The sequence below is a fragment of the Pelodiscus sinensis genome, chromosome 7 (assembly GCF_049634645.1).
Source record: "Pelodiscus sinensis isolate JC-2024 chromosome 7, ASM4963464v1, whole genome shotgun sequence".
Lineage (NCBI taxonomy): Eukaryota > Metazoa > Chordata > Testudines > Trionychidae > Pelodiscus > Pelodiscus sinensis.
The window spans coordinates 40447376-40474314 of NC_134717.1; the positions used below are offsets into that span (position 1 = coordinate 40447376).

At 43.4% G+C, this 26939-nt stretch overlaps 1 protein-coding gene across 1 annotated transcript in view; it reads left to right on the top strand.

Moving 5' to 3' along the window:
- The window catches only part of MYO3B (myosin IIIB), a 344336-nt gene that overhangs the window by 155183 nt on the left and 162214 nt on the right, over positions 1-26939 (top strand). Inside the window, exons 22-24 of the mRNA XM_075933604.1 lie at positions 12572-12651; positions 23184-23261; positions 24981-25186. Coding sequence (XP_075789719.1) covers positions 12572-12651; positions 23184-23261; positions 24981-25186 — 364 coding nt within the window. The remainder of the gene's footprint in view (positions 1-12571; positions 12652-23183; positions 23262-24980; positions 25187-26939) is intronic.

Sequence of the window (26939 nt, forward strand, 5' to 3'; positions counted from 1 at the left end):
TAAAGCACTAGCAGTCAGATTAAATGGTAATTGAAATGTACCATGAAAAGGAACTAATGCTAATATAGTAAAAGATACTCACATTCTATATAACAGGGCTACTCAACATGCGGTCTGTGGGCCGCATGTGGCCCGCAGCCCATTTGTTTGTGGCCCGCAGTGTGATTTGGGTTTATGTGGGACTCGACACCCGGCCTGTGGGTGGGATCCTTTGAACATGGCCTCCACTGGGAACACGCTCCACAATGGCGAGTCCATATAATGGTCTTCTGTTGATATGCACTTTAGTAGTTAAATTCCTGGACTGTCATTGCTCATGAAAAGTGCTGTCATATGGGTGGAAATCAGGTAAATATTGCTTTTTATTAATATCAGCAGAATTGACTTAAATGTGCCCTGCGTGTTGTGTAGTCTTGCCTTAATCTTTGTATTCATGCCGTCAGTTTGAAAAGCTGTTTGCATATATTTGCATGTATATGCAACCACACAGGGCCGGCCCGAGCCATTTTGGTGCCCCGGGCGGGCGGTGCCGCCCGAAGCACTCGGGGCATGCCCGGGGTTCACGGGCCCGCCTCCGGGTACATACGCGAGCCCACCCCCGGGACACGCAGGCGGGCACACGGCCATGCGCTGCCTGGCCACCACACTGGTGCGCAGCCCGGGGCCACTCGGGCGGGCCGCGCCTGGCCATACAGGGCCCCGCGGTTGCGGGGGGAAGGGCACTGTGGGGGTTAACATGGCCCCCGCCACAGACGGCCACTGCAGCCCGCTGGGCGCGCGGCGTCTGATGGCAGCTATAAGGGGCAACACGCTGCCATCAGGCGCCCCCCATTGGTTAGCGACCCAGGCAGCTGCCTGGCTCGCCCACCCCTTAGTCCGGCCCTGCAACCACTCTTAAGCTGCAGCCCTCGGCATGTGCTGTGAGTATCACTGTGGTCCCTGGTGCTTCCAAAGTTGAGTAGCCCTGCCATATAAAGATAAGTGCAGGCACAGGAGACAAAGGGGCATTTTAGTGGGCTCAGCTTGGGAGAAGGAACATTTCACTTCCAATCCTGTGTCTGCCTCTGATGTGCTTTGAGACTGAGCTTTGACAGTGAACTCACTGGCAGCTTTGCACTCAGTTCAATGGGAGGAGGATCTAGCCTTTTGTGAGCTTGAGGATGTCATAATTCATACTAAGGCCTTATCCCTCAAACCCTGCATCCTTGGAACTTTTGTTGCAGTCAGTGAGATTTCTGCACACACCTGCGCATACAAACACAGGCCTTAGCTTCTCTATGGCCCCAATTCAGAAACTCATGTAAATACAAGGCTAATATTAAGAATATGAAGTGAACTAGACTGCTCCTGCTTAAAGTTAGATGTCACCTGAAGTGTCTAGTTCATTTCCCTAACAAGCAAATGAGAATATTATTACTAATAGGTAAAGAAGTACTATAAAAACCGGTGAGTTAAAGCAGTGGTTCTCAGTCAGGGCCGTGAGCGTGTTTCAGGGGCTGTGATAGGCAGGTCCAGCATTAGACTCACTGGAGCCTGGGGCAGAAAGCCAAGCCCCATTGCATGGGTCTGAAGCTCAGTTACCCAAGCCCTGCCACCTGGGGCTGAAACTGACGCCTGAGAAATGTAGCTTAATGGGCCCCCCTGTAGTATGGGGCTCAAGGCAATTGTCCTGCTTGTTAGCCCCTAACATCTGCCCTGGCTTTTGTATCCAGAAAATCAGTTATTGTGGCACAGGTGGACTGTGGAATTTTTATAGCATGTTGGGGGAAAGGAAAGAAAGAGAATGGTGAGCAGCTTGAAGAAACCTCTTTTTATAAACACCATAAGATAATACACTCAGCCCATGTTATTAGTGTACATGTGACAGTTCTTAATACAGTTTAATTTCAATCATTTTGACTTTTTAATTTTTATAAGGTAACATGTTTTGTTTTGACTTCATTTCTTTTCATTTCACGTAAACTTTTATATTTTAATATTGTATATATTACATTAAATATTGTGTTGTATTTAATATTTTGCATTATAATGTTTCAATATTATTTGAACCAAAGCAAAAAAGAATAGTTCCAAATTGACATATTTTTGGAATTTCCATTTTTCATGAGATTTCTGTATTTCGTGGTGTTATTCCTGTTCAGAATGAAAACAAATTTGAAACAGCAGAATATCCTGCAGGATGGATATTCCTTTTTTTGACCATCTTAAGTTGTTAACATTAAATATTTAGGGAAAACATCAGGTTATTTCATTTACTAATTTATGCTCCCCTTCATGGAACATTCTGTTTATACAGGCTGAAGATTTAACTTTGTTCCTAATCACTTTTTGTTTGAATGGGAGGAGATCTCTCTCTCTTTCTGACTTTACCATTTTTACATTCAGTCTTTTAGTGTATTTCTTAACAGAGACAATATGACTGGGCAGCATTCAAGTGGGAAGGTAAAGCTTAAAAGGGAGATATCCTGATTAAGAAAACAAACACCTCCACAGCCCCCAAAACCAACAGTAGCTCAATTAATCATTAAAGTGCTACCAGACCATTTGCTTGCTGTATTTTTTAAAACAATGTAGTTACTCAACTAGAGTATTATAGGCTAGACATGTTTCAAGTTGCTGCACTACCTTGTAGCAAGAAGGATTATTGAGCTGTAGCAAGGATTCATGCTGGGGATGGCAGATTTTATTTGCTTCACTGCTCTTTCTCATACGGTCCAAGAACTCTGTAGTGGTCAAGCTGAAAAAAACAGTGCATTTCTGAGCTGCCCTGCCAATACCTCCTCTCCAGTCACTACTGTGCAGTGTTGGGACCCTGTAACTGGTTATGAAATCTCAAAGGGAATAGGTATTGTGGGTCTCCTGCAATAACTTCCTAGCAGATTTTCCATTACTCGTGACCCACCACCCCATAAAATGCCTAGAGAAGTGGCACAAACTACAGCTATCTTCAAACTGCATAATGAACAATCCCACAGTACATCTTATAACAGTGGCAACAGCTAAACATAGACATGACTACATTAGAAAACATAGTACAATGATCTGTATTCTTTGCAGGACGAAGGTAAAGGCTTGGTGCGGCAGTCACCCATGCAAAAAATTCTCAGACTGATTCCCAAGGGGGTTTTAGGTATGGCGCAGCTGCAGCATGAGGCACTAAATAATGAGATATTGAAAACAGAACACATCACATATAGGGTATAGAAAAGGGAGTGTGCAAAACAGAGGGCTGAAAATCCTAACGCCTAAATTCTACTCCTACCTCCACCATTTACTCAACGTTACTTGGATTAAATTGGTTAACTTTTTCTGTGCCTCACTTTACACCAGGAGTTTGGTAGCACTTAACTTTTTCACTGGGTGTTGTGAGGCTTACTTAATGCTTGAGAACAGATTGGAGATCTTCAGAGGCAAAGTGTTGGAAAAGTACAACATGGATCCCATTGGTAAAAGAACATAGAGAAAATGTAAATCACAGATACCCAAATGAGTGTTTCTTTATAACATCTCAGTTACTTATTTTTTTAAATCAAAGGTAAACAGAATTGTGGACAATACAAATTATTTTCTTGCATAATAAATACAAGAGAGAATGTCAGATAGCAAAAATGGAGCAGTGCTGCAGCAATACATGGTAGATGGTTGTGATAAATGTATTAGATAAATTTATTTCTACAAATGCCGAAAGGGCATCTGTCCACATGGTCTGAGTACTCATAACATAAGTCACAATACCCCAAACAATGCTTTGAGTGCAGCAGCACAGTTCATTAGAACCTACCATCAATAAGACAAGCAGGTTTAAAAGCTCATTTCCCATCTTCAGCAGTTCACCACCTTTATAGTCTCTGCCTTCATCCCCCTCATCCATTTTCAATGATGAATAACAAAAACAACTAGCTCTTATATAGTATGTTTCATCAGTAGATTTCAAAGTGCTTCCTGATCTTCAATGTTTTTATTTTCATAACATCCATGCAAGGCATAGCACTGGTATTGCCCCATTTTACAGACGGGGATCTGAGGCAGAGAGAGGTTAAGTGACTTGCCCACTTTTATGAGAAGTCTGCCTAAGGAACCCTTCGGACTTAATTCTTATTTACACTTATCTTTTACATCACCTGGGCAGTGGAAAAAGATTTTGAAGTAAGTATAATTTTCATTTATGTCCACTTGTAAACCCCTTTATGCTACCAGAGCATTCTGTGTAAATGAGAATCAAAGGCTTAGACTGTTAGAGCCTTGTGGCATGGTGCTCAACATTTTTATTTGTCTAAAAAGATTATTTACATATTATGCACTGTAGAGGTAGTAAAAATAATTGTGAAGCTATATGTGCATACATAGATACATACACACTACTATTACTACAATATCATGGTTCCCATACTCGCTATATGTTCCTGATTTTGCAAAAGTGTTTATGCTTTCTGTTTCTTTTAAGGACTTCAACAAGACTGATAACTGATTTTGGGTAGAAAGTACAATGCATTTTTCAATAGGCTGCAGAGAGTGTGGTTGGGTGGGTAGGGGTGTGTGTGTGTGTATTGACAATTCTATCCTATATATAGTATTTATATAAATATAATATTCTTATGTAAAATGTGTAATGTATGCAAAAATTGGATTCTTAGCTATTTTACTGCATAAAGATTAACTTAAATGGCTTCAGTGACTCAAAAGAGTTTTGATAGTCAGTGACCAGATTCAAATTAGCACCCAATAAAAAATGACATGTATTCAGTTACAGTCTAGCTCAGAGAAGCTTAGCCTTACAGTAGCAGAAGATGAAAATGCATTATGGAGATAAGCAGCCGACTTCCTTAGGCTAGATAAAATGTACTAAAAGGAAAGGCAGAAAAGAATCTCTGTATGTCAAAGACATAGTCTGACTCTGTACCTTTTTCCAGGATGCAAGTGCTTAGCTGTGATTAAAAGCAGTGTCAATGAAATATGAATGCATTTTACTATTCCTGACTGTATTATATTTCTTGATATTTAAAGTGCCCCTTCTCTAAGGAAGAAGCATGAATGAAATTAATAAAATAGATGAAGATAAGAGAAGAACTTGTGCTGTGCCCTCTATATTGTAATTGCACATTTCTTCAGTAATGTTCCTTGTACAGTCAATATAGGCATGGTGAGATTGTCATTAAGATGTTATGCTGTGAGTCAATTTCACTTCAGAAAGTAAGTATAATACCAAAAGAACAATGTTATTCTTGCTCCTTTTTAAAGGAACAGATGAAGCATTTAAAATCAAATTAGAACTGACCCAAATGATGATGATAGTGCTCACTAATATTTATTTAGCTATTTCTCTTAACACTTGCCATCTGAGAATGGTAAAATACTTACAAACCTTAATTAAGCATCATGACCTCATTGAGGCAGCAAGGTATTATGTTACTTGCAGTATAGTTGGAGAGATGATGATCATGGAAAATGAACAACTCATCAGGATCATGCAGTGAGTCAGTCAGAGCTGGGGCTAGAACCCAGGAGTCCTGTTAGGTTGCTCCCTTTCTAACATCTAGATAACACTCCCAACGATGAACCTGAAAAAAATCCATCTACTGAATGTTTTATAATTGTTTTTCAAAATCTGTGCTACTTGGTGCAAGTCGGAACTAGGAGACAGGGTATTTTGACAGTATTGTCTGTCTTGGGCTATATCTAGACTACAGGCTTCTTGCGGAAGAACCTTTTTCTGGAAGAGATCTTCCGAAAAAAAGTCTTCCAAAAGAGAGTGTCCACACACAAAGTGCATCGAAAAAGCAATCTGCTTTTCTGAAAGAGAGCGCCCACACTGAATGGACGCTATCTTGAATTTTAGCTGTGATTACTATGGACGGAGTTGCCACCAGGGCACTTGCGCTTTTTCTTCTTTCCTTTTCTTTCGAAAGAACTCCCTCTTCCCTATCCACACATGCCTTTTTCCAAAAGAGCTCTTTCGGGAAAAGGCTTCTTCCTCATAGAAAGAGGATTACTAATGCTGGAAAAACCACTATATTCTTTCAATTTATTTTCGGAAGAACGTAATTGCAGTGTGGATGTAATTGACGTTTTTTTCAGAAAAACAGCCGTTTTTCCAATAAAACTCTGTAGTGTAGACATACCCTTACATGGTTGAATAAACCAGCACTAAAGAAGGTATTTGAAAGAAAATCTGTACTTCTGAAATTTCCAACATAGTTTCTGACATAAGGAGTCTGGTCTGGATAAGCATCCACACACTGAGATGAAATATAATAATACAATCCCTTTACATGACTGCAGCACCTTCTATAGATGTCTCTCAAAGCATCTTGCTCACATTAATGAATGACACCTATCTAAATCCTAGTGGTATTATTAGCTCTTTTGTACAGAAAGGAAAACAGAATAGAGAGGTTAAGTGACTCTCTCAAGGTTACAAATCACACTCAGAGTCTCAGGGCTCTGATCCTTCAAACACTAAGGCAGAAGAATCTTGTCATGAGTCATGTGAGTAGTGCCACAGAAGTTAAGTTAAAGTACGTAATTGTTTGCAGGATTGGAGATGTCCTAGTTTTTGCTAGACACTGGGAGTGGATGACGCGGATGGATCACTTGATGATTGCCTGTTCTGTTCATTCTCTCTGAAAGACCTTGCATTGGCCACTATCACAAGACAGAATACGGGGCTAGGTGGACCACTGGTCTGTCCCAACATGGCTGTTCTTATGTGACCATTAGGCAGTGCTTCTTCTTTTGCTAATTATTTTGTTGTGTAGTAAACATCCACGTTGGTAGTTTGAAAAAAAAATCTATTTTTTATCACTTTAATGTCCCCATTTTATGGATTTTGATTTAATGTATGCAATATTTTATTTAAACACATCTGGCCATGCAGATATTGTGTTTTCTCTAGATTGTCTGCCATATACGGCATATGGGAGGCTAGAGTTTTAAAAGAAACAGTGGTGTCTTTTAATCTTTAATCAGTTTAACCTTTCCAGGATCACATGGGTGGTTTTAACAGGCAAGTGATGTTAGCTAAAAACTTTAATTCTTCAAATATTGATGTTCTTTATCAAGTGGAATAAAATTTAATTATTTTTGATGCATTAAGTAATAAATGGCCTTGTAAATTGAAATCAAATGCAGAGAGCACGGTGTCTAATATTTACTGATCAGGGAATAAGCCCCATATTAATTCTTTTGTCTAATACTTTTTTATTATATGGAGTGATTTTAAAAGAAAGCTTGTTCTGTTTGTATAGAGGAGTAGATGAGAGAGTTATTTTCCAGAATTTGAATTTCTGAGATTATTGGATCACAAACGTTTACTTAAAGAATTATTTTGTATGTGGCTTGGAAAACCCTAACAAAAACTTTCTTTCAGTTTGAACAAAGCTGCTAACCCTTATGTAGTAATTATATAGGAAGTCATTTGAAATACAAAATAAAGTCCAAAATAGGAATAGATAAAATTCCTAAAGGTAAAAAGGGGATTTTATTTTTGGCCTAGAATTGCTACTACCAGTAAAAATAAATGAAAACTGTGGTTTGGAAGAGGCAGCAAATCAGGCTGTATGAATCTTATTTTTTTCTTTGTCTGTCTCTTTCAGACATGCTGTTTTTAAACAGAATTGCACATTCTGTGCATTGTACATGATAAATGCTTGAATTATTTATTGTAAATAAACTTTTTGTTGATGTTAAACATCATTATCAGCCAGTGCTATGCCATGGAAAATCATATACACGCACTGATACAGTAACAAAATAAGAGTTTATCAGCCACAGATGTAATAAAAAAGGAAGCAAACAGAAAGGGATAATAATCATAGTGAGGATGACCATCCGCTTTACTGCATCCACTATGAAGCAAACATACATTTTCTAGATATGCGAATACAACTCAGGGAGGATTCAAAGTTTCTTTTAGACAGAACAGATAGACCCATGTTTCAGTTCTCCCAAGGTATGTGGAAAATGGCCTCTTAATAGTCAATTAAATCAATTCAATTGAATTCAAGGAAAATATCTAATTGAATTTAGTAGTAATTATGCTGATGTTAAGACTGCAGGGTCAAGCTATGTAGTAGTGTTAGGTGGATCAGAATCTCTCTATTCTGAGAAGTCTTTCTTCTTGTAGCAAATAGGCAATAAGTCTGTTTCTTAAGTGATAAGTTCAATAAACTGAAATTCTCTACAAAAGCAAATCATTGACTTGACCTTAAATTACAGTCCTTAACACAGAGTTTTAAACCTAAGTTCCATTTATTTGCTTTCAGAGCTAGATAAAACAACCAATAATAATAAGAAATGACCCAATAATGTTTAAACTTAAAAAACAACAAATAGTCTGATAACTTTACAAACTAACAAAACATGTTGATGATGATATGAGCGTTCGTGCACAGCCCACTACTTCAGATGACTTCTTCTGAAGGAGTCACTACTTCAGTTATCTGAAGAAGTGAGCTGTGCCCACGAAAGCTCATGATACCAGCTACATGTTTTGTTAGTCTATAAAGTGCTACCAGACTATTTGTTGTTTTTTAAGTTTATCCTGTACAGACTAACTCAGCTACCCCCTGAAGCTTCCAATAATGTTTGTAAGAGCTCTATGAGATGGCTTAATTGATACAGAGTATTGGAAAATGTGGATTCTGTACCTGGCATAGTAACATAGTGTTGGATGGCTTTGAACAAGTACCTTCATCTCCCTGTACCTCTGTTTCTCCAGCTGTAAAATGGAGATAATGATACTGACATCCTTTAGAAAGCACTTTGAAATCTACTAATAAAAAGTACAAGGTTAAGGTGAGATGATGTTGTTTTATTACAGCCTCAAAGAAGATGTTGTCATAGCTGTTCTACAGCCTTGGAAACAGAGAGTTTTTTTTTTAAAATCTGCTTATACAGAGAATTCTGTTAGAATGATATAAAGTTGTAGTTGATTAATATTTAGTGGAATAAGACTGCACAGTAGAAGAATGTTCTAAACACACTGCAAATTCATTTTCATACACAATATATATATTTCAAAAAATACCAGAGATGAGTTAGAACCAAACTCCTGGAGTTTTACACTGTTAAACTTTAGGAAGTTTAAAATCTGGACACAGTTCTGATTAATCGTTAGGCAGAAAATTACCAACAAATTAAATCGTGACCTGCAAAGGGTTTTTTTAAATTGGCTTTGTTTCGTTTTTCTTCCTTACAATGTGTAAAGAAGGCCTGAAGGGTTGTCTGCTTTTATTTAAATGAGTTTTTCCCCTGCTTGGTTTTTGCCTTATCAGGAATGTCAGATTTAGTCTGAATTTTGCTAGAGGATGTCTGGAGCTAGGATGTAGACTGTGAGCTTTACAGTAATAATTGATCCAGTTAAAAAAATCAGTTATCCGAAATGTTAATTAGCCACTGAAGTGCAATATGCTTTAATAAAAGCAAAAAAACCCAGAATTTTGAACAAATGCAACTTACTTTTCTTTCCCTTTTCTGCTGCTTAACTTTTATGTTTGTGTAACGCTACTAGTTCTCCAATTCAGGGCTTACCAGCCTAAACAGGATCTGAATGGCTGTGGTAAAATCCAAACAAAAAAAACCCAAAAAACAAAATTCCATCTTTTCAGGCCTTATATAAAAAAGAGCAAAAACCCTTTCCCCCCTCCTCCTCCAACAGCTTCTGTCATTTTTAACCAAAACTGCATTTCAACAAGAGAAAGCATTACAATGTGAGAATTGCCAGCTATTAGCTCACGTTGAGCTCTTTGGTAATGATTAGGAGAAAAATGTCCATGTTTTCTCTTTAGTTTTGCAGCAAAATTTCAAAATAGTATCATGTTTGTAAGCGTCTAAAAAGCTACAGTCCAAAAGCATTGACACATTTTATATTCTGTGATGTGATTTGACCTGTCAAATAGCAACACATTCTGTTTCGGCTGCGACGGATGTATCGTTTTGTGCATTATTGTGTCACAATCCACTATGCCAAGAATTTAACACAAAAAGATAGCAAGAGTGAATAACTGTCTATAGTGTTCGAATTGTTCCAAATTTCCAGTGTCAGCCTCCAGATTGTTTTCGGAAGGTTATCAGTTTCCTTGTTAGAAGGAAAGTGAGAACATAGACTGTCAAAGGTTTTTTTCAGTTTAATGTGGATAATATACTCTCTCAATTCCCTTTTGGGTTAAGTACTATTCAATATTCTTTGCTTTTTGGTATTTCACTTTACTTCCTTTCCAATTATATATAGTTTAGCAAAACCCTGACGAATGTTTGGAGTTCCAAGTCTTCTGTAATCAAATAGCTAAATACTGGAGTTGATGCAAAACAAGACACTTACCATCTGAGAGGAGTGTTAACACTTTATTTACATTTAAATTAAAATGGAAACTTATTTATGTTTTATGTTTCTGAGAGGTGTGTGGTACATCTGCAGAGGTCTATTGTTTATTCATGCTGTAAATCCTTTGAAATGTGTTAAAATGCTTCCCACTCATTATAAAAATCCTGCCACCCATGGATTAGGACTTTGATGTCACCAATCCTGCTTCAAAGGGTTCTTTCAATGCTATTAATCACAGTTTAGCCTCTGAAGATATAGCCAGAGAAAACATTTGGACATATTGTGCTAGACTTGCTAAAACTTTAAAATATATGGTGTGTCTTGCATATGTATGCACAGTCCACATCACTTCCTCTCTCTTCTCTGAACCTTTATTTTGAAAGGTTACTTTATGTTGTTCTGCAAATAAGGCTGAAATGTTTTGGGTGATTCATACTGTATTTTAAAAAAATGTAAACATAGCATCCAGTTGACTCCATCGTAAAACAATGTGGTTTTGACCAAGGAGTCCAATCAGTCTTCAAAAATCCCAAAAGACAATAGCATTCAGGATTAAGTAGGCCAATGTGACCAAAAGTCAAAAAAAGAGATTGTTTTATCATTTTCTCATCTCTTTCATTAGCTTCTGATCTTGCTATCTAAGCACATCCGGGTCCATGTGATTTCTTACTAAATAGCTGTATATCTGCTCTTTCCCTCTCTCAGACCTTTGAACAATTCACTGATATATTGATTACTAGCAATTGAGCTGTTGTGCCTTTGTGCTGCTGCTTTCTTTAACTCGATATGCTATGGCTAATGACATGCGTCCTTATCACTCTTAAATCAGTGGTTTTCAAGGTGTGGTCCACAGACCACTAGTAGTCCATGGCTGTGTCAAGACTGGCCAGTTTTTCTGGAAAATCAGCTGCTTTTCCGGAAAAACTTGCCAGCTGTCTACACTGGCCGCTTGAATTTCCGCAAAAGCACTGACTTCCTACTGTAAGAAATCAGTGCTTTTTGTGGAAATACTATGCTGCTCCTGTTCGGGCAGAAGTCCCTTTTGCACAAAACTTTTGCGCTAAAGGGCCAATGTAGACAGCCCAGATTTGTTTTGTGCAAAAAAAGCCCCAATCGTGAAAACGGCGATTGGGGCTTTTTTGTGCAAAAGTGCGTTTAGATTAGCATGGACGCTTTTCCGCAAAAAGTGCTTTTGCGGAAAAGCCTATGTGCGAATCTAGACGCTCTTTTCCGAAAATGCTTTTAACTGAAAACTTTTCCGCTAAAAGCATTTCTGGAAAATCATGCCAGTCTAGACGTAGCCCATGAGTGTCTAGCAGATGGTCATGGGCTTGGGGCTCCCCTGTGCAGTGGGGAGCCTGCACTGGCACTGCAGCCACACATCCTCCCCCTGGGAGGCTGGAGTGTCAGTGCAAGTTCTCACTGCAGGAGTAGGGGGCGAGCGTTGCAGGCTGGATCCAGGGGAAGGATTCAGGGGAAGGATTCAGCTCCACAGACTGCCACTCCCCTTTCCCCCATCTGGGGGAACAGCAGCACAAGAAACCGCTTGCCAGGAATCACGGCCAATGGGAGCCGCGAGAGCCAGTGCCTGGAAATGGCAGGAAGCATGGAGCCAGGTTAGCACTCCTCTTCCCCTCATGCCCAAACCCCACACCCTCATCCTCCTCATGCACCCCCTCCTGCCGAGACCATGCACCCTCAACCTGCTCTTGCACCTTCCCTTCCTTCCAGACTCCACCACCCTCATCACATTCTTGCACCCAACCTCTCTGCCAGATCCTCACCCCCAGCTCGCTTCTGCCTCCAACCTTCTACCCAGCCTCCCCAGCCTCAGCCCACTCCTGCTTCCAACTCCTGGCCAGCCTCCCACTCAGCACTCCCCTCGCTCCTGCTTCTGCATCCTCCCACCCAGACCTCCTCCCCCCTCAGTCCACTCCTGCACCCATTTTGTCATTGTGGAAGGTTGGCTGGTGGTCCGCAGAAACATCTGCATTGAGCAGGGTGGACCATGGGCCAAAATGTTTGAGACCACTTTCGTAAATCAATAATGCATCCTGGTATCTCTCTTTTGTTACCCTTAGTATTTCTGAATGTTCAGTGATGTGGAGGATCTGAGTTGGGCATAAATGTGGTGATATCTCGTAGCATTTAGTGCTGCTTCTTCAACTGCTTTCTTATCTTTCAGATTTTCCCTTCTCTGTATGAAACAGCAACTGTGCTTTCAATTTGTGTTTCCATCTCTTTTAACAGGTAACTTGGCACAGGCAAGAGCCAGAGTAACAGCAGCATCTAGGTCTTTGCCTCCACAGCTTAGTGCTGGGCGCATCAAGGTTAGTAGTATTCTATTGCCTGGGGCCACTTGAAAAAGGAAAGAAATTAAGTCAGCATATTTTTATTGTGGATATATAGACAAGATATTCAGCTGCTATAAATCTACAATGGGGCTGATTTATGTCTGTGAACAATCTGGCTCTATTTCAGAAAATATGCCCCTTGATGTGGATTACTGTATCCAGTTTTGGTCACTACCCCATTAAAAAGTCCAGCGAACACTAACAGATATTAGAGGAATAGTGGAAATTATATCTGACAGCAGATTGAAAAGCGTTTAGATGAAATCTTGGCCTCATTGAAGTCAATGTCAAAACAGCCAAGGAATTCAGTGGAGCCAGGATTCTACCCTAGGAGTCTGTAGTCTGAAAAGGTTTAACTGGTTGGAATTTGGTTGGCTATACAAGGTTATGAAGGGCAAAATGGAAAACTGACCCATTCTTATGCTTTATCCTGCCTTTAAGGCAAAAACATTTGAAAGTGAATGGGCAGCCAATGTAGAATCACTGAAAGACATGCATCTTAATGGAACATACAATGGAACTATGGAATTAGCTGCTCCTAGATTTCATCAAATAAATATTGTGGCGAGATTGTAATGGATGTGCTAATTTTCTGACGATTAATAACATTTGTTGCACCATGCTTTATATTCTATCACTCTGCTGGCTAGGTATATTACTAATTGGGTTTTGTTGGTTTGCTTGCTTGTGTATTCCCAGAATGCATATTATTAATAAACAGTGGTAATAATAACTACATTAAAATAAGCTTCCAGGCTTGTTCTGTTTTGATTTTTTCCCTCCTTTGGCCCTTTTATGGCCATTCATAGTTCATCCTAGAACTTGTACTTTTCACTATACTTGCGAATACAGATTCAAGTTTCAGAGGTTTTTTCTCTCACTGGTATAAACATCGTTAGTGCTGAAAGGAAGACAATACCCTATTGAATTTCCTTGCATGATATCACTTTTACCTACATTGTTTTTCCAGTGTCAGCTACACCCACCATAAGTCATCTCAGCATACTTTTTACTGATTCAACCTGGGTGGATCGCAGCAACTCTGTCCTTAGTAAAAGCATTCAGTTAAACTAAATAAAACTGCTTTTATCAAAATCCTCGAACTGGATTAAAAACAGAACCAATAAATGTGCAGAAATGGATTCTAGCCCATGTGGCTGTAATCCAGTGGTGTCCAACCTTTTTACACCCAAGATCACTTTTTAAATGACAGACCAAGCCAAGATCTACCGCCCAACCCCTTCCTTGAAGCCCCGCCCTCTCTATTCTCCTCCTCTCCATCACTTGCTATCCCCAATCCTTATACTGCTGCTTATTTTTTTTTAAATTATTATTATTCTGTAGGAAGAGGTTTTTCCAACATTTGGCCTGTCTACACTGGACCAAATGTCAGAAAAAAACCCCTTCTTTTGGAAGCCACCTTATTCCTTGTGGAAAGAGGAATATAGGGATGACCAAAAGAGCCTGTTTGCTCTTCCACTAAAAAAGCGGAAGAACAAATGCAACCCTGGATGCAGAAGAGTTTTTCTGGGATATCTCCAGAATCCTGAAAAAACTCCTGCAGTCTAGCTGGACCCTTGCTGTGTTGAGACTGGATGTGTAGGCTCTGGGGTGGGAATGAGGGATTTGGGTGTGGGAAGGGGTGAGAGGTGCAAGCTCTGGGAGGAAATCTGGATGCAGGAGGAGGTGGAGAAGGGGACACTGGCTCGGGGAGCGGGATCCAGGCTGGGCAGTGTTGGGATACTAAGCAAGCCACAGGCTTGCGGATGTGAGGATGCAGGAGTTTGGGTTGGAGTATGTGAGGGGCTGAGGGCATGAGGTTCCAGTGTTTGATAGGCTCAGATCTAGGGTCTGGGGAAGGGGGAGTGCAGGAGTGGTTGTGGCCAGATGGGGGCTTGGCCCCAATTGGGGGTTTGTTGGCCAGGCTTCATTTTTAAATAGAATACTATGTTAAACACAAAAAGTTTCTGAATTGTCCTTATTTATGAGAATGGCAGGGAACCTGCCTTGAGTCAGGGGTCACTGACCCATAGAAAAGTCATTTGGAAGCAGGGGACACAGTACTGGGGAGGGGTGCTAGTGGGTTCTGGAGCAGGGAACAAGGTGCCAGTGGGGGCAGGGGAGAGGGGGCAGGGTGCCAGGACAGGTTTCTGCAGCAGCGGACAGGGTGCTGGGGGGCACAGGTTTCTGCAGAGGGGAGCAGGGGGACAGGTTTCTGTAGTAGGAGACAGGGTGCCAGAAGGAACTGGTTTCTGCAGGGGGGACAGGGTGCCGGGGGACAAGTTTCTGCAAGGGGGGCAGGTTTCTGCAGCGGGGTCGGCGGGGCAAGGGAGAGGGAACAGGAGGGCAGGGGACAAGTTTGGGGCAGAGGAGAGGGAACAAGGTTGGGGGCAGGGAGTTCCCTACACCAGCCACGGAGGGAAGCCTCCGACCCGCGCTCCCTCCGGACTGACCGCAGGGCAGCCGGGCTGGAGCGAAGAAAAGCGGCTGCCTGGCCAGCTGGCCATGGTGCTCAGCCAGGGTGCCTCCAAGCTCCACGTGATCAGGCGCAGAGGGGAAGCCACCCAATCAGCAGGAGCGCGGTTCAGCCTCCTCTGGGCTGAACGCTATAGCCAGCAGGCCAGGCAGCTTCTCCTCTGCGCCAGCCCACGTGGAGCGTGATGCACCCTGGCTGAGCGCCATGGCCAGCTGGCCGGGCAGCTGCTTCTCTTCCCTCCAGCCTGGCTGCCCTGCGCTCAGCCCAGGGAGGCTGCGCCTAGCTCCAGCTGTGAAAGCCACAGTCAGCTGGCTGGGGTGTTTCAGCCCTCCCGACCTCCCAGCTCCCACCATTCCTCGCAGCTACTCACCTGTGTTGTTGCTCAGTGAGTAACTGCTCCTCAAATGAGGAAATCTAATGTAAATGAACTGCGCAGAGGGCTCAAGAGCTACTCTTAGAGCCCCTGAGATCTACCGGTAGCTCATGATCTACTGGTTGGTGACCACGGCTGTAATCATTTAGAACCAGGTATTAGTCCCTGCAACTATTAGAGAAATGCATTTTCAGCACCATCTGCAAAAAGAAGAATCTAATGGCTTCTCATTTTTGCTTTCACTTTTTTCTGTTTGGCTTCCAACAGTAGGGCCTTGTCTACAAAGTTTTACCAGTTATTCTGATGTAGTATCTGTTATTCCCCCATTACCAGCAGTCTTATGGACAGTTTTATTTCAGTATAAGTTTTTTTTTCCGGTTTAACTTGTGAAATAAGCCAAACAGAAAAAGACAAGTCTTGCACTGTAATGAGGGTGTCTGAACAGTGGGGTGACTACACTGACTTAAATGCACAACTTAGTTTTTACTGAAAAAATGTTCCCATATAGACAAGGCCTTAAGTCAGCAGTGGTCAACCCAGACTAGTGACTGGACCACAGGAGTGGCCGGTGTAATGTAGAAAGCTCCTATTTGAGAGGTTGTGCTACTTCCTGAGCACTGTGCATGCCCAGACACACTGAGCATGCTCAGCAGTTCTCTTGCAGCCATGTAGCACATTACTATAAAGTAGGAGCTTTCGACATTACACCCGCTCAGGCCACTGCTTACCTGTGGGAAAGCTCTGAAGGACTCCCCTGGCCTAGGTGGAGGGGGATCCATTCCTCCTGGCCGTTTATTGTTCTGCCCAGTCCTGCTTAGCAGGCCAGAACAGGGTCCCTGCTGCCACAAATGATCCAGCCCTCCCTGCAGCACACACATTGCATAAGGCTGGCTCGCTACCTGCGTCTTTGATTAGCCCTTTGAAAAGTGATGATGGGGGAGGCCGGGTGAAGCCCTGCTCTCACTACTCCTGCCTCTTTTAGTAAATTGCTCCAGCATCACATAATGGGAGGAGTCATCCCATAAAGTCCCAAATTGAAATTCTCCTGTAATCCAGGAGCAGTGGTTACTGCATGAATAATGCAGAAAGATTTTGAAATTGTAAAAAACACTTTGCACAACTGCACTTCTCAGCTCTTTCCATCTGATGACATCAAAACACCCAGCTAAAACAATGACTTTACACAAACTTCTGTGAGGCAGGCAAGTATTATTATTATTATTATTATCATTATCATTATCTCTGTTTTTGGATGGAGAAACTGAGGCACAGGATAATTAAGTTTCTTATTCACTTTTTTTTAAATCAGAGGAAAAACTCCCCTTGGGTATGTCTACACTTCATTCCTCTCTCTTGAGAGAGAGAGGAAAGCAAATGCAGACACCCAAAATTGCAAATGCAGCGGGGATTTAAATATCCCATGCTTCATTTGCATAATCGTGTTATAGCGCTATTTCGAAATAGGAGTAGGGGTTATTTCAAGGGAAGGGTTTTATCTCGAAATAACCCTGTTTTTTCTCTCAAAATAGCACTATTTTGAAATAGCGCCATAACGCAATAATGCAAATGAAGTGCAGGATATTTAAATCCCCGCTGCATTTGCAATTTCAGGTGTCTGCATTTGCATTCCCCTCTCGAGAGAGGAATGAAGTGTAGACATACCTCTTGAGACCAAGCCTTAAGTGGTGGGTTCAATGTCACACTGGAACTCTGTAACAGGAAAGCCATTAAGAAAATCCCTCATGTTCACATTTCTAGCAGAGGGGGGCACAGGCCACTGGTAGGAATATCACCCTGAAACCCCAGCCTCCCCCAGTACAGGAACTCGTCAGTGAGGCTGAACCTGAACCTGACACAGTGTAAGGGCTGGCCATGCCCCTCGGTGCCAGATGTGGCTGGGCAGGCTCAGCCCAACATGAGCCAAGTGTGGAGGGGGTTACTGTGGAGGGATCCAGCTGTGGGGCAGTCTGGGTGTGGGCGGCTCAGTGGGATATGTGGATGCATGGGGACTTGGTGGGGGGTTCTCGTGTAGGGGCAGTGGGACTCTGGTTGAGCTCATTGGCAGGGTCAGGGGAGGTGGGGTTTGGTGTGGGGTCCAGGTGCTGAGGAAGTGGGGCTTGATAAGGTAGGGGGTCCAGGTGCAGCTTGCTGGGGCTCAGTGGGGTGTGGGAGCCAGGTGTGGGGAGCTTGTTGGATGAGTCCAGGTTTAGGGGAGCAGTGCTTGTGAGCGTTAGATGAGCCCAGCTGGTGTTGAGGGGACACTGCATGCTGGACTCTTGCTGCCCCCCATGATTCCTCATCCCTCTTTTCTCCTCCATCACCATCCCCACTCCCTATTCCTTCCCCACTGCCTCTTCCTCCTCACCCCCACTTCTCTCATTCCCAACCCCCCTCTCTCCCCCACACACACCCTTCCCACACACACCCAACTGCATGGCAGGGCACAGAAAACAGGAAGCATGTGGGGAGAGGGCAAGAAGGGGAGGGGACTGGGCAGCTTTCTCTGCGGGGCTCGGCAAAGCTTCCCCCCCCCCACTCCACACATTAGCAAGGGGGAGGGGGACAATGCAGAGCACGTGTGGGGAGAGGGCAAGGGAAAAAGAGCCCTAAGCAGCAGGCTCAGTAGCTACTGGGCTGGGCAAATGAAACCAAATCCATCACCACTCCACACATTAGCAAAGAGGGGTGGGGGGGAGCCAACGGAGCAGGGAGAGTGCAAGGGAGGAGAAGGGGGCGCAGCAAGGAGGAAGCCCACTTTGCCCACCATAGGCCAAGGTGCAGGGATAGTGGGACTGGATGCAGTGAGGGGCTGAGCAGGAGCAGAACCCAGCAAACAGAAGAGGAGGCGGCGGTGGCGGCGGCGGCGGCAGCAGCAGGGACACAGCAAACTGGGTGGGGTGGTCTCTGCAGAGTAGGGCTAGCAATCCTTCTGGAGCCAGTGAGATGAATGGAACTGAAGCTGCTGCTCCAGGAGAAACCATGTGACCGTAATTCGTGCCTTGTGTCTGCTCCATGCAGGTTCAGGGGCAGGCTGCTGAGGAGGCTTCTTGCTTCTCTGCCTTCCCAACCGCCCTGGATCCTGCCTGAACCACACTAGCAACACTCACTGCACGGTAACCCCTGCGGCAGCTGGAGGCAGCAAGGGGCAGGGCGGGGCAGGCCAGCACAGCTACAGCTTTGGGCAAGCTGTGCCTTGTTTTGCCTTACAGACCAGACACCCATGGTGGTCCTGTCTCCTAGGTGAACTTATTCCAGGGGTGGGCAAAAGGGCCTTTGTGGGCCAGATCCGGCTTGCCAAGCGGGTTGATGTGGCCCGCAGAGTTCCTGCCGCTCCCCCACCCCCAGACCAATCAGTGCGTAGGGACGGGGGAGAGCGCGGTGAGTAGAATTAACCTTGGTGGTTGACTCTAAGCACTGTGCACTGGAGGGCAAGGAGCAAGAGACTTCGTGCTCCCCCCTGCTAGGGCTGCCAGGTGTCTGGTATTGACCCGGATGGTCCCGTATTTTCACCTCCTGTCCAGTAAAAAAATTCACAAAATACGGGACACCTAAAATGTCCAGTATTTTCTGATTTTTTTCCTGGCCAGGAAGCGAAAATCCCAGGTGCTTACGGGGTTCTGCAGGGGATCTGTCCAGCCCAGAACAGGGAGACAAGATGGCAGGCAGCTGCCAGCAGCCTGTTAGGGCCAAAAAGCCTCAAAAGCAATTCTTAAAGGGTCCACGCTGGGTTTTGTTTTTTAATTATTTTTTTAGTTTTTTTTGCTTAACAACTCTTGGGGTCCTTTTTTTATCAACAACTTTGGTCTCCCCCTTTTTTTTCTCAACAGAATTTTTTTTCCCTGGTGGTTTTTTTTAGGGGGGGGGCAGTATTTTTGGTTAAACCATCTGGCAAGCCTATCCCCTGCCCCCAGGCCAATCAGGGCTTGGAGGCCAGGGGAAGCACTCAAAGTCTCCTCCTGCCATGCCTCTCCCCTGCAAGAAGTGAATGGCACTTAGAAGTGCCACATGCTCCTTGCAGAATGGGAGCAGGGTGGGTGGAGACTTCGCACACTCCCTTCATTCCCAAGCCTGGGGGCGGGAGGAGTTCATGAAGTCTCCTCCCAACCTGCAAAGGGCTTGGCACTGCTCAGCTGGCAGGTGACTCTAAGCACGATGCTCCCTTGCAGGGTGGGAACAGACTTTGCATGCTCCCCCGCCCTCAGGCCTTGATTGACCTGTGGGTGAGGGAGGAGGGCGACATGCAAAGTCTTCTCCAGTGCCAGGGGCATGGGTACCTAGAGGAAACTGCCAGCTATTCAGAAGAGCTTGCAGTTCTCTCGGGGGGTGGGGTGGGGGAGACAACTCCCCCACCCCCAGACCAATCAGGAACTGTGGGCAGGGAAGCATGGAAGTATCCTGGCCCCTCCCCCTTCTGCTTGAGGCCCTGCCCCTTCCGGGGTGGACCAGGGCCACTTCAAATATTTCTGAAGTGGCCCCTGGTCAAAAATGGTTGCCCACCTCTGACTTATTCTGTGGTTCCAATAGGAATGTTCAAAGCAGCTGCCTAGCCAAAGCAGGTCTGAAACTCCAATGGAGATCTCTACTGCTCTGGTTAGAACACTGACAGTTACATCATGGCTTGACCTCCCAAAACGCATTTCTCCTGTGCTATGTTACAGGGTCTTTCCTTTGGCATCTTCAAAATAAGTAACATACTTCACTGAGATCTTTTTTTTTCTATTAATATTATAAGATACATACAGAACTCTGGGCAAGGGACAGCATCACAGGTTATGAAATCATACCAGCACTTTCAATGGAAGCTAGTTGCCTTTGTATTATTTCTTTCCCAATATAAAGTCTGTTGTCTTGGTCTAATGCTACTTAGTGCTTCATTTCCTTTATATTTTGCATGCAGTCTTCTAAATACCTCCTCAAGGTAAGACATTGAGAACAATAATCTCTTGCAACTATTTTTATAGTTCAAAGGAGTGGTCTTGAGCCTTGGAAAGGATCAGTGAGGCGAAGTCCAGTAAGAGTAGCCCACATGGTGACAACAGCATCATTTGGTTTGAATGTTCATAGTCTATACAAATGCCACCTGTTCAGAGCAGATGGTAAACTACCACAGAGCAAGTGAGCACTAAAATGTTAATGCCCCATGTAAGCCGTATGCGAGTTGTTTTGTGTAATTTTCTTGAGCTGTAAAAGAGCAACACAATCTGCCTGTGATTGGTAACCCTGGTATTTTCATTCACAAATTCTGGTTTGATTTTTCATAAGGACAGCTGTGTTGACAATATTATTGAGATGTGTGAGAAACAATGTACTGGCTATCTGTCTCTACCATCGAAAAATAATATTGTGTTCTATGCTGAAATGCCAAGAAGGTGGTATTTTGAGCAATGGAAGCTCAGCTGGGTGAGACATAGAATTGCTGGGCACCTAAACAGTCACAGAGGGTAATTAATAGCAATCCCAAGAGTAGGCAGACAAACACTTCTGTGTTCTATGCCCATATTAACTCTTAAATACTATTTAATTAACTGACATTGGTAATATTTCTGTGCATTACAAAAACAGGGCAGCTATTTTACAATTTACTTCTTGACTCTCATCAACATTTCATTTTATTTACAAGAAGGGTTAAAAAAGACAGATTTTCTTCCTCCCAGTGCTTGTGGGGGGGAGGGGGCCCTTTTGAAAGTCAGTTTCCAAGGTAAATGTATGTTAGTGGCTGCTCTATGGACCCAAAGCTGCGTTACCATGCAGAGAATCCAAAACAGAGACCCTGACTCTGTGAAGTGCTTCTGTGGTGATTTAGCAAAAGGCTGGATTACCAGGATTAGAGGGGGTCCTTGTGCTGGCAGAAAGATATAGGTGAAATACAGTTTGTTGAGAGACCCAGCTACCAGACAGGAGTAACCACTATTGGGGTGACAGGGCTACTTTACAGGGTCCATTGACAATCCAGCAATTGCCTGGTCATTGCTATTGTACCCTGTAGTTGTACCTACAGTTATGGGTTGGTATTTGTGGTTAGTGAAAAATAGGATTTTAAACTCTGAAATTTGAACCTTGGCATTTTAGTATATAGAAGAAAAGAGTGATACATATGTGGATATTTTTGTACAGAACCTTTCACACATGAGCGATCTCAAAGTAAAGTACAAGATAACAGATTGGATACTGGTAATACAAAGGCAAACACGGCAGCTGTGATGTGGTCTCTAATATCTCATAAACAACTTTGAAAATAAACGTTTTAGTGGAAGAAGTAACGCTGGCTGATACACTGAACTTATAGCATCCCTTTCGCTACATGCTAGGAGGCCTTTAACATCAGCAGATCTGGGCAGAAAGGACCTTTAAAAACAAAGGATGGCACTTCAGCCTGCACTGTACTGTTGGGAATTAGTACATGTGTGCAAATCTCACAGAGGAACTGTAACAGTTATAAGGGGTAAAAATAATAACAAAACAATAATAAAAAATAATAAAATGCTTCAATCGGTAGCTCAGAACAAAAGAACCTATTGTACTAATTTTTCTTGCCTTCTTTCAAGAATTTCAGAATTGCCAGTGTTTGGTTTTTTTTTTTTTTATCTTTTTTTGTTTTAAATCAACATAAACATAGGAGACCTACACATTCTACGTAAATTGGCTGAATGGGTTCCCAGTGTTGTTTTCTCTGTTTTCTACCATTATTTTAGTAATGTGATGTTTTGGTACTTGGTTTCTATACCAAGGTGGGCAATAATTTTTAATGGGGGACCACTCCAAGTGGTCAAGGGCCACACTCTTTCATGATATTAATCGAGGGTCTAGGATGGAGACTGAGTGCAAAAGGAGGTTGGGGCTAAGGAATTGGGATGCAGGAGTGGGTGTGGAATCTAGGAGGGAGTTTGGTTGAAGGAGCAATGGAAGGTCAGCTAGGTGAGACAAGGCACTGAGATACAGGCGAGGGGCAGGGTCTGATTGAAGTTCCCGCAGGCTGGATCTGGTGGCTTGGTGGGCTACATACAACCCGTTGGCAATATTTTGCCCACCCCTGTTCTATATTGTAGTATAATTCTCAGTTGAGAGGTGATACCCTGTGAATAGTAAGTAGCATGCACATTCTTCAGATGGTCATTGTCTTATATTCTCTCAGGATACTGAGGGCAGAAGATACCAGGTTTTGTTTCTGCAATGCTGCATGGATCAGATTTTAGTTTTGTACAACCCAAAGGAGGAGTTTCATTATACCCAAATTATTAACATTTGAGTGGTTCAGATTAGAAGATTTAGTTTTGCAAAACCCAAATCATGGAGAATCAGATCCAGGTTCCATTGAGTCAGAGCCAAACATCCTCAAAGAGGGGACAGAAATAAAAGATTATTTTTGGGGCTCTTCTCTGTAGTGAAGGGCGTGCTGAAAAATGAATGAACAAGACTGAAATTCTGTGGGCAACGTTCTGAGAGCTGCAGAGCACCCACCATTCCTACTATAATCAGTAAGAATTGAGTGTTCAAGCACTTCTTAAGAAACTGGCCCTGTGTAAATATAGGTCTCTGATGAACCATTGATAATGCATATATCCATGAAAGAACGACCTTGATAGATACTGTACTTTGCTCTCAAATCTGGGATCCAAGAAAATCTGCAGAACATCACTCATGTCTGAGTTTGTATTCCAGATTGACACCATGGAGATGATGCGACATCCAGAGGAAACAACCAACATGAAGAGACAAACCGTGGCTTCTTATTTTAGGGTATAACATGTAAACTTTATAAAATGCATTTCGATTGCATGAACAGATGATTAATCCAGCATTTGTGTGGCTAGGTGAGAGCGGTGAATGAGAGCATATTCCTTGCTCGTTGTGATGCCTCTCTAGACCATTGGTTCTTAAATTTTTTGGCCCATGGCGCTCCTCGCTCAGTGCAGACCTTTCTACAGACCACCAGCCAATTGCCCATGATGACAAAATGGGTATAGAAGGGAGTGGGGGAGCAAGCAGGGGTCAGCTCCCTCATACTCAACACAGAAGTGGGAAATGGTTTGACACAGCTCCTCTCCGCTGCACTGCCCTGACTCGGGCTCCCAGCCACATCTCTCAAAAGAGTGGAGTGGGCTGGGACCAGGTCGCTCTGCTTCCCCCCACTTCAGTGATGCAGAGCAACTCAGCTAAGAGCTGGCAGAACAGAGCAGGCTGCAGCTGGATCACTCTGCTTCCCACGGCTCCTGCTGCCACTAGTGAGTGCAGGAGCAAGCCCAGCCCCTGCTTCTGGAGCCAGCCTCCCTGAAGTAATCCCCCCAGACTGCCCTAGTCCCTGTGAGGACTCCCAAAGTGCAAGACCCTACTTTCCCAAACTGTCCAGTGCAGCGTGCCATGTAGACCCAGAGCTAGAAACAGTGACTTGACTGCACAGATCAAGTTGGTTTGGATTAGCATGGGATTCAGTGAATGGGCCCATATACACCAGACTGGTGATCAGACAGTGAGTCACTGAATCAGGTTATAACAGGAGTATTTCAATTCTGAAGGTTTTGAAAGGCAAAATATTTCTGAATTTCTTTTGCATAGTTCTTTGTAATCAATTATCAGATCTATGTATCAAAATTGAAATAGTTATTCTCTATTCCCTCCTCCTTGTAACACCCTTCAAGTACCTAAAAGGGTGTTACAAAGAGGAAGGAGAAAAATTATTCTCCTTCATGTCTGATGGTAGGACAAGAAGCAATGGGCTTAAATTGCAGCAAGGGAGGTTTAGGTTGGACATTAGGAAAAACTTCCTGTCAGGGTGGTTGCACACTGGAATAAATTGCCTAGGGAGGTTGTAGAATCTCCATCTCTGGAGATATTTAAGAGCAGGTTAAACACACACCTGTCAGGGATGGTCTTAGAGGGTGTTTGTTCTTGCTGTGAGTGCAGAGGACTGGATTTGATGACCTCTTGAGGTCCCTTTCAGTTCTAGTATTCTATGAGTCTATGATTCTATCCACTTAAATATAGTTCTCATTCTGGTAACATTTAGTATGTTCTTCGTTATATTGCATAGCCAAATATGGATGTTCAAAATGATCAGAGTTTGTAAAAATTGGATTTTCAACATAAAATAACTAAATTGAAACTTGCATGAAAAAACAATTGTCATAGAAAATTTTAGTGTGTTCCTCAAGCAACTTAAAATTTCCAGCTTCCAATAATTTTTATAAGAATATTGTTTTTGTTTGTTGCATCTGAAAGCTAGTGGTAGGGTTGAGATTGGGTTTTGGATATTTGGCACGTAAGTAAAAACATATAATAATTTTTTTAATGAAAATGGAAAAAATAATAAAAAATGTTCTTAGAAATAATTTCCTGGCCTTTCTAGGTGATATATATTTACACATAGTTATGGATATTTATTGATTCTTTAAAATTATTGTACTCAGGTCTCTTGTCAATTGTTTTTATTTTTATTTCTTTTTTTGCTTTCATTGCTAGTATTCTCTGATGGATCTTTTATCCAAAATGGTAGTTGGACAACCTCACTTTGTCCGTTGCATTAAACCAAATGATTACCGAGAGGCACTGAAATTTTCCCAAGAAAGAGTTTTAATACAGCTACGGTACACAGGAATCCTAGAAACTGTTAAGATACGTCAACAAGGGTATTCTCACCGCATCCTCTTTGAAGAGTTTGTGAAAAGGTAAAACAGGTATCTTTTGTAACATGATTGTCCCTTTAAAGCTCATTCAGCAGACTGCAAGTAGCTGACACACCGTGTGGGTTTTTTTGCAGAAAATTCAGTAAATATTGGCTTGTACACCTATGGCCTGATTCCGCTCCCAATTATAACAGTGGAAAAACAGCTATAATCCTGCTGAGGTCAACGAAGCTACACTGGTGTAAAACCGGTATAAGTGAGATAAGAATCACGCTCTTAATGCTCTTATAAACTGTCCTCATCATCAAGGGCACCATTTTGGAAGGGAAGCGGGGAGCAGCAGCCGTACGCTCCGGAACGTGGCTTGCTTTTCATCCCATTCCCTGAGTGCTAAGGGAGTGAGGGAAAAGTGCTTGTATTCTGTGCATGCCTTTCACATCTGACTGGGGAACGGAGCTCAGAGCGAGCCCTTTCCCCTCACTCCCTTAGCATCCAAGGAACAGGATGAAAAGCAAGTGTTGTCCTGGAGAGCTTGGCTGCTGCCCCTCCATCCTGAAATGAAGCCCTTGCTCATCACGTATCCCTGTAGTAGTGACATGTATAAATGAACACTTATATCACACGTACAGAGAAATTAATTATTTGACCGTTATAAAAAGACTGTGCACATGGTTAGAGATGGAATTAACACATACCTTTATATAAAATCACCCAGGGTACGTCTACACTAGCCCCCTAGTTCGAACTAGGGAGGCTAATGAGGGCGACCGAAATTGCAAATGAAGCGCTTCATTAGCATGTTCCTGGCGGGTCGCCATTTTGGAAATTGACTAGCCCGGAATAACTGCCCGCGTCTACACGCGGCAGAGAAGCGTGATTCCGAGAAAACCCCTTAGTTCAAATTGAGGATTAACGTGCCCTCAGAGAGTTTGTCTCAGGCTGTTTGCACAGCACTAATCAAACAGAGGTAAAAACTTACCTCCCCTCCCCTCACACATGCTTCACAGCTACTGGTGATTTCTGCTACAGCACAACATTGCCGTGGCTTTATGGATTTTGCTCATTCACCTAGATCAGGGGTGCCCAAACTTTTTTCAAAGAGGGCCAGATTTGAAGAAGTGAACATGTGTGAGGGCCGTCCCCGCACTCTCAGCCCCAAGGCGGAGGGCCCGCAGGCTCGGAGGCGGGCGGAGAGCGCAGGGCACGCCGGCCTCACGCCGGCCCAGGGGCAGGGCGAACCCGCAGCTGAGCGGGGGAGCAGGGCTGCGGACGTGTCCTACAGGGCAGGCTCTAGGACCGCGGAGGCCATGGGCGGCGGCGGCGCAGCCGGAAGCAGCAGTTCAAAAGAGCGCCGGGGAGCCAGGAGAGGGGGAGGAAGCGGGGGCCATATTAAATCGGAACACGGGCCGCAATTGGCCCGCGGGCCGGACTTTGGACATGCCTGACCTAGATGAATGTAATAAATTGTTTACAAATGTTTTTGTGATTCAAAACATCATTTTTTATTTCTATAGGTTTTTCTACATACGAAAGTTATAGGAGCCCGAGTTAATTTAAACTAACATAATACAACTCTCCATGTGGACACCCTTAATCCTGTAGAAGAGTTCCATTTTAGCTTAGGCTTTCCCAACACTTCTAAGTTTAAAGCACAGCCACAGCAGCACTTTAATGCGGCAGTGTGGTCACAGTACCAGCACTGGGAGATAGCTCTCCCATATCTGTTCTGTTCATAGGACAAATCAGGGTGGCCGCTCAGGGGGGAAGGGGAGGGTGAGCGGACAAGGCACATGCG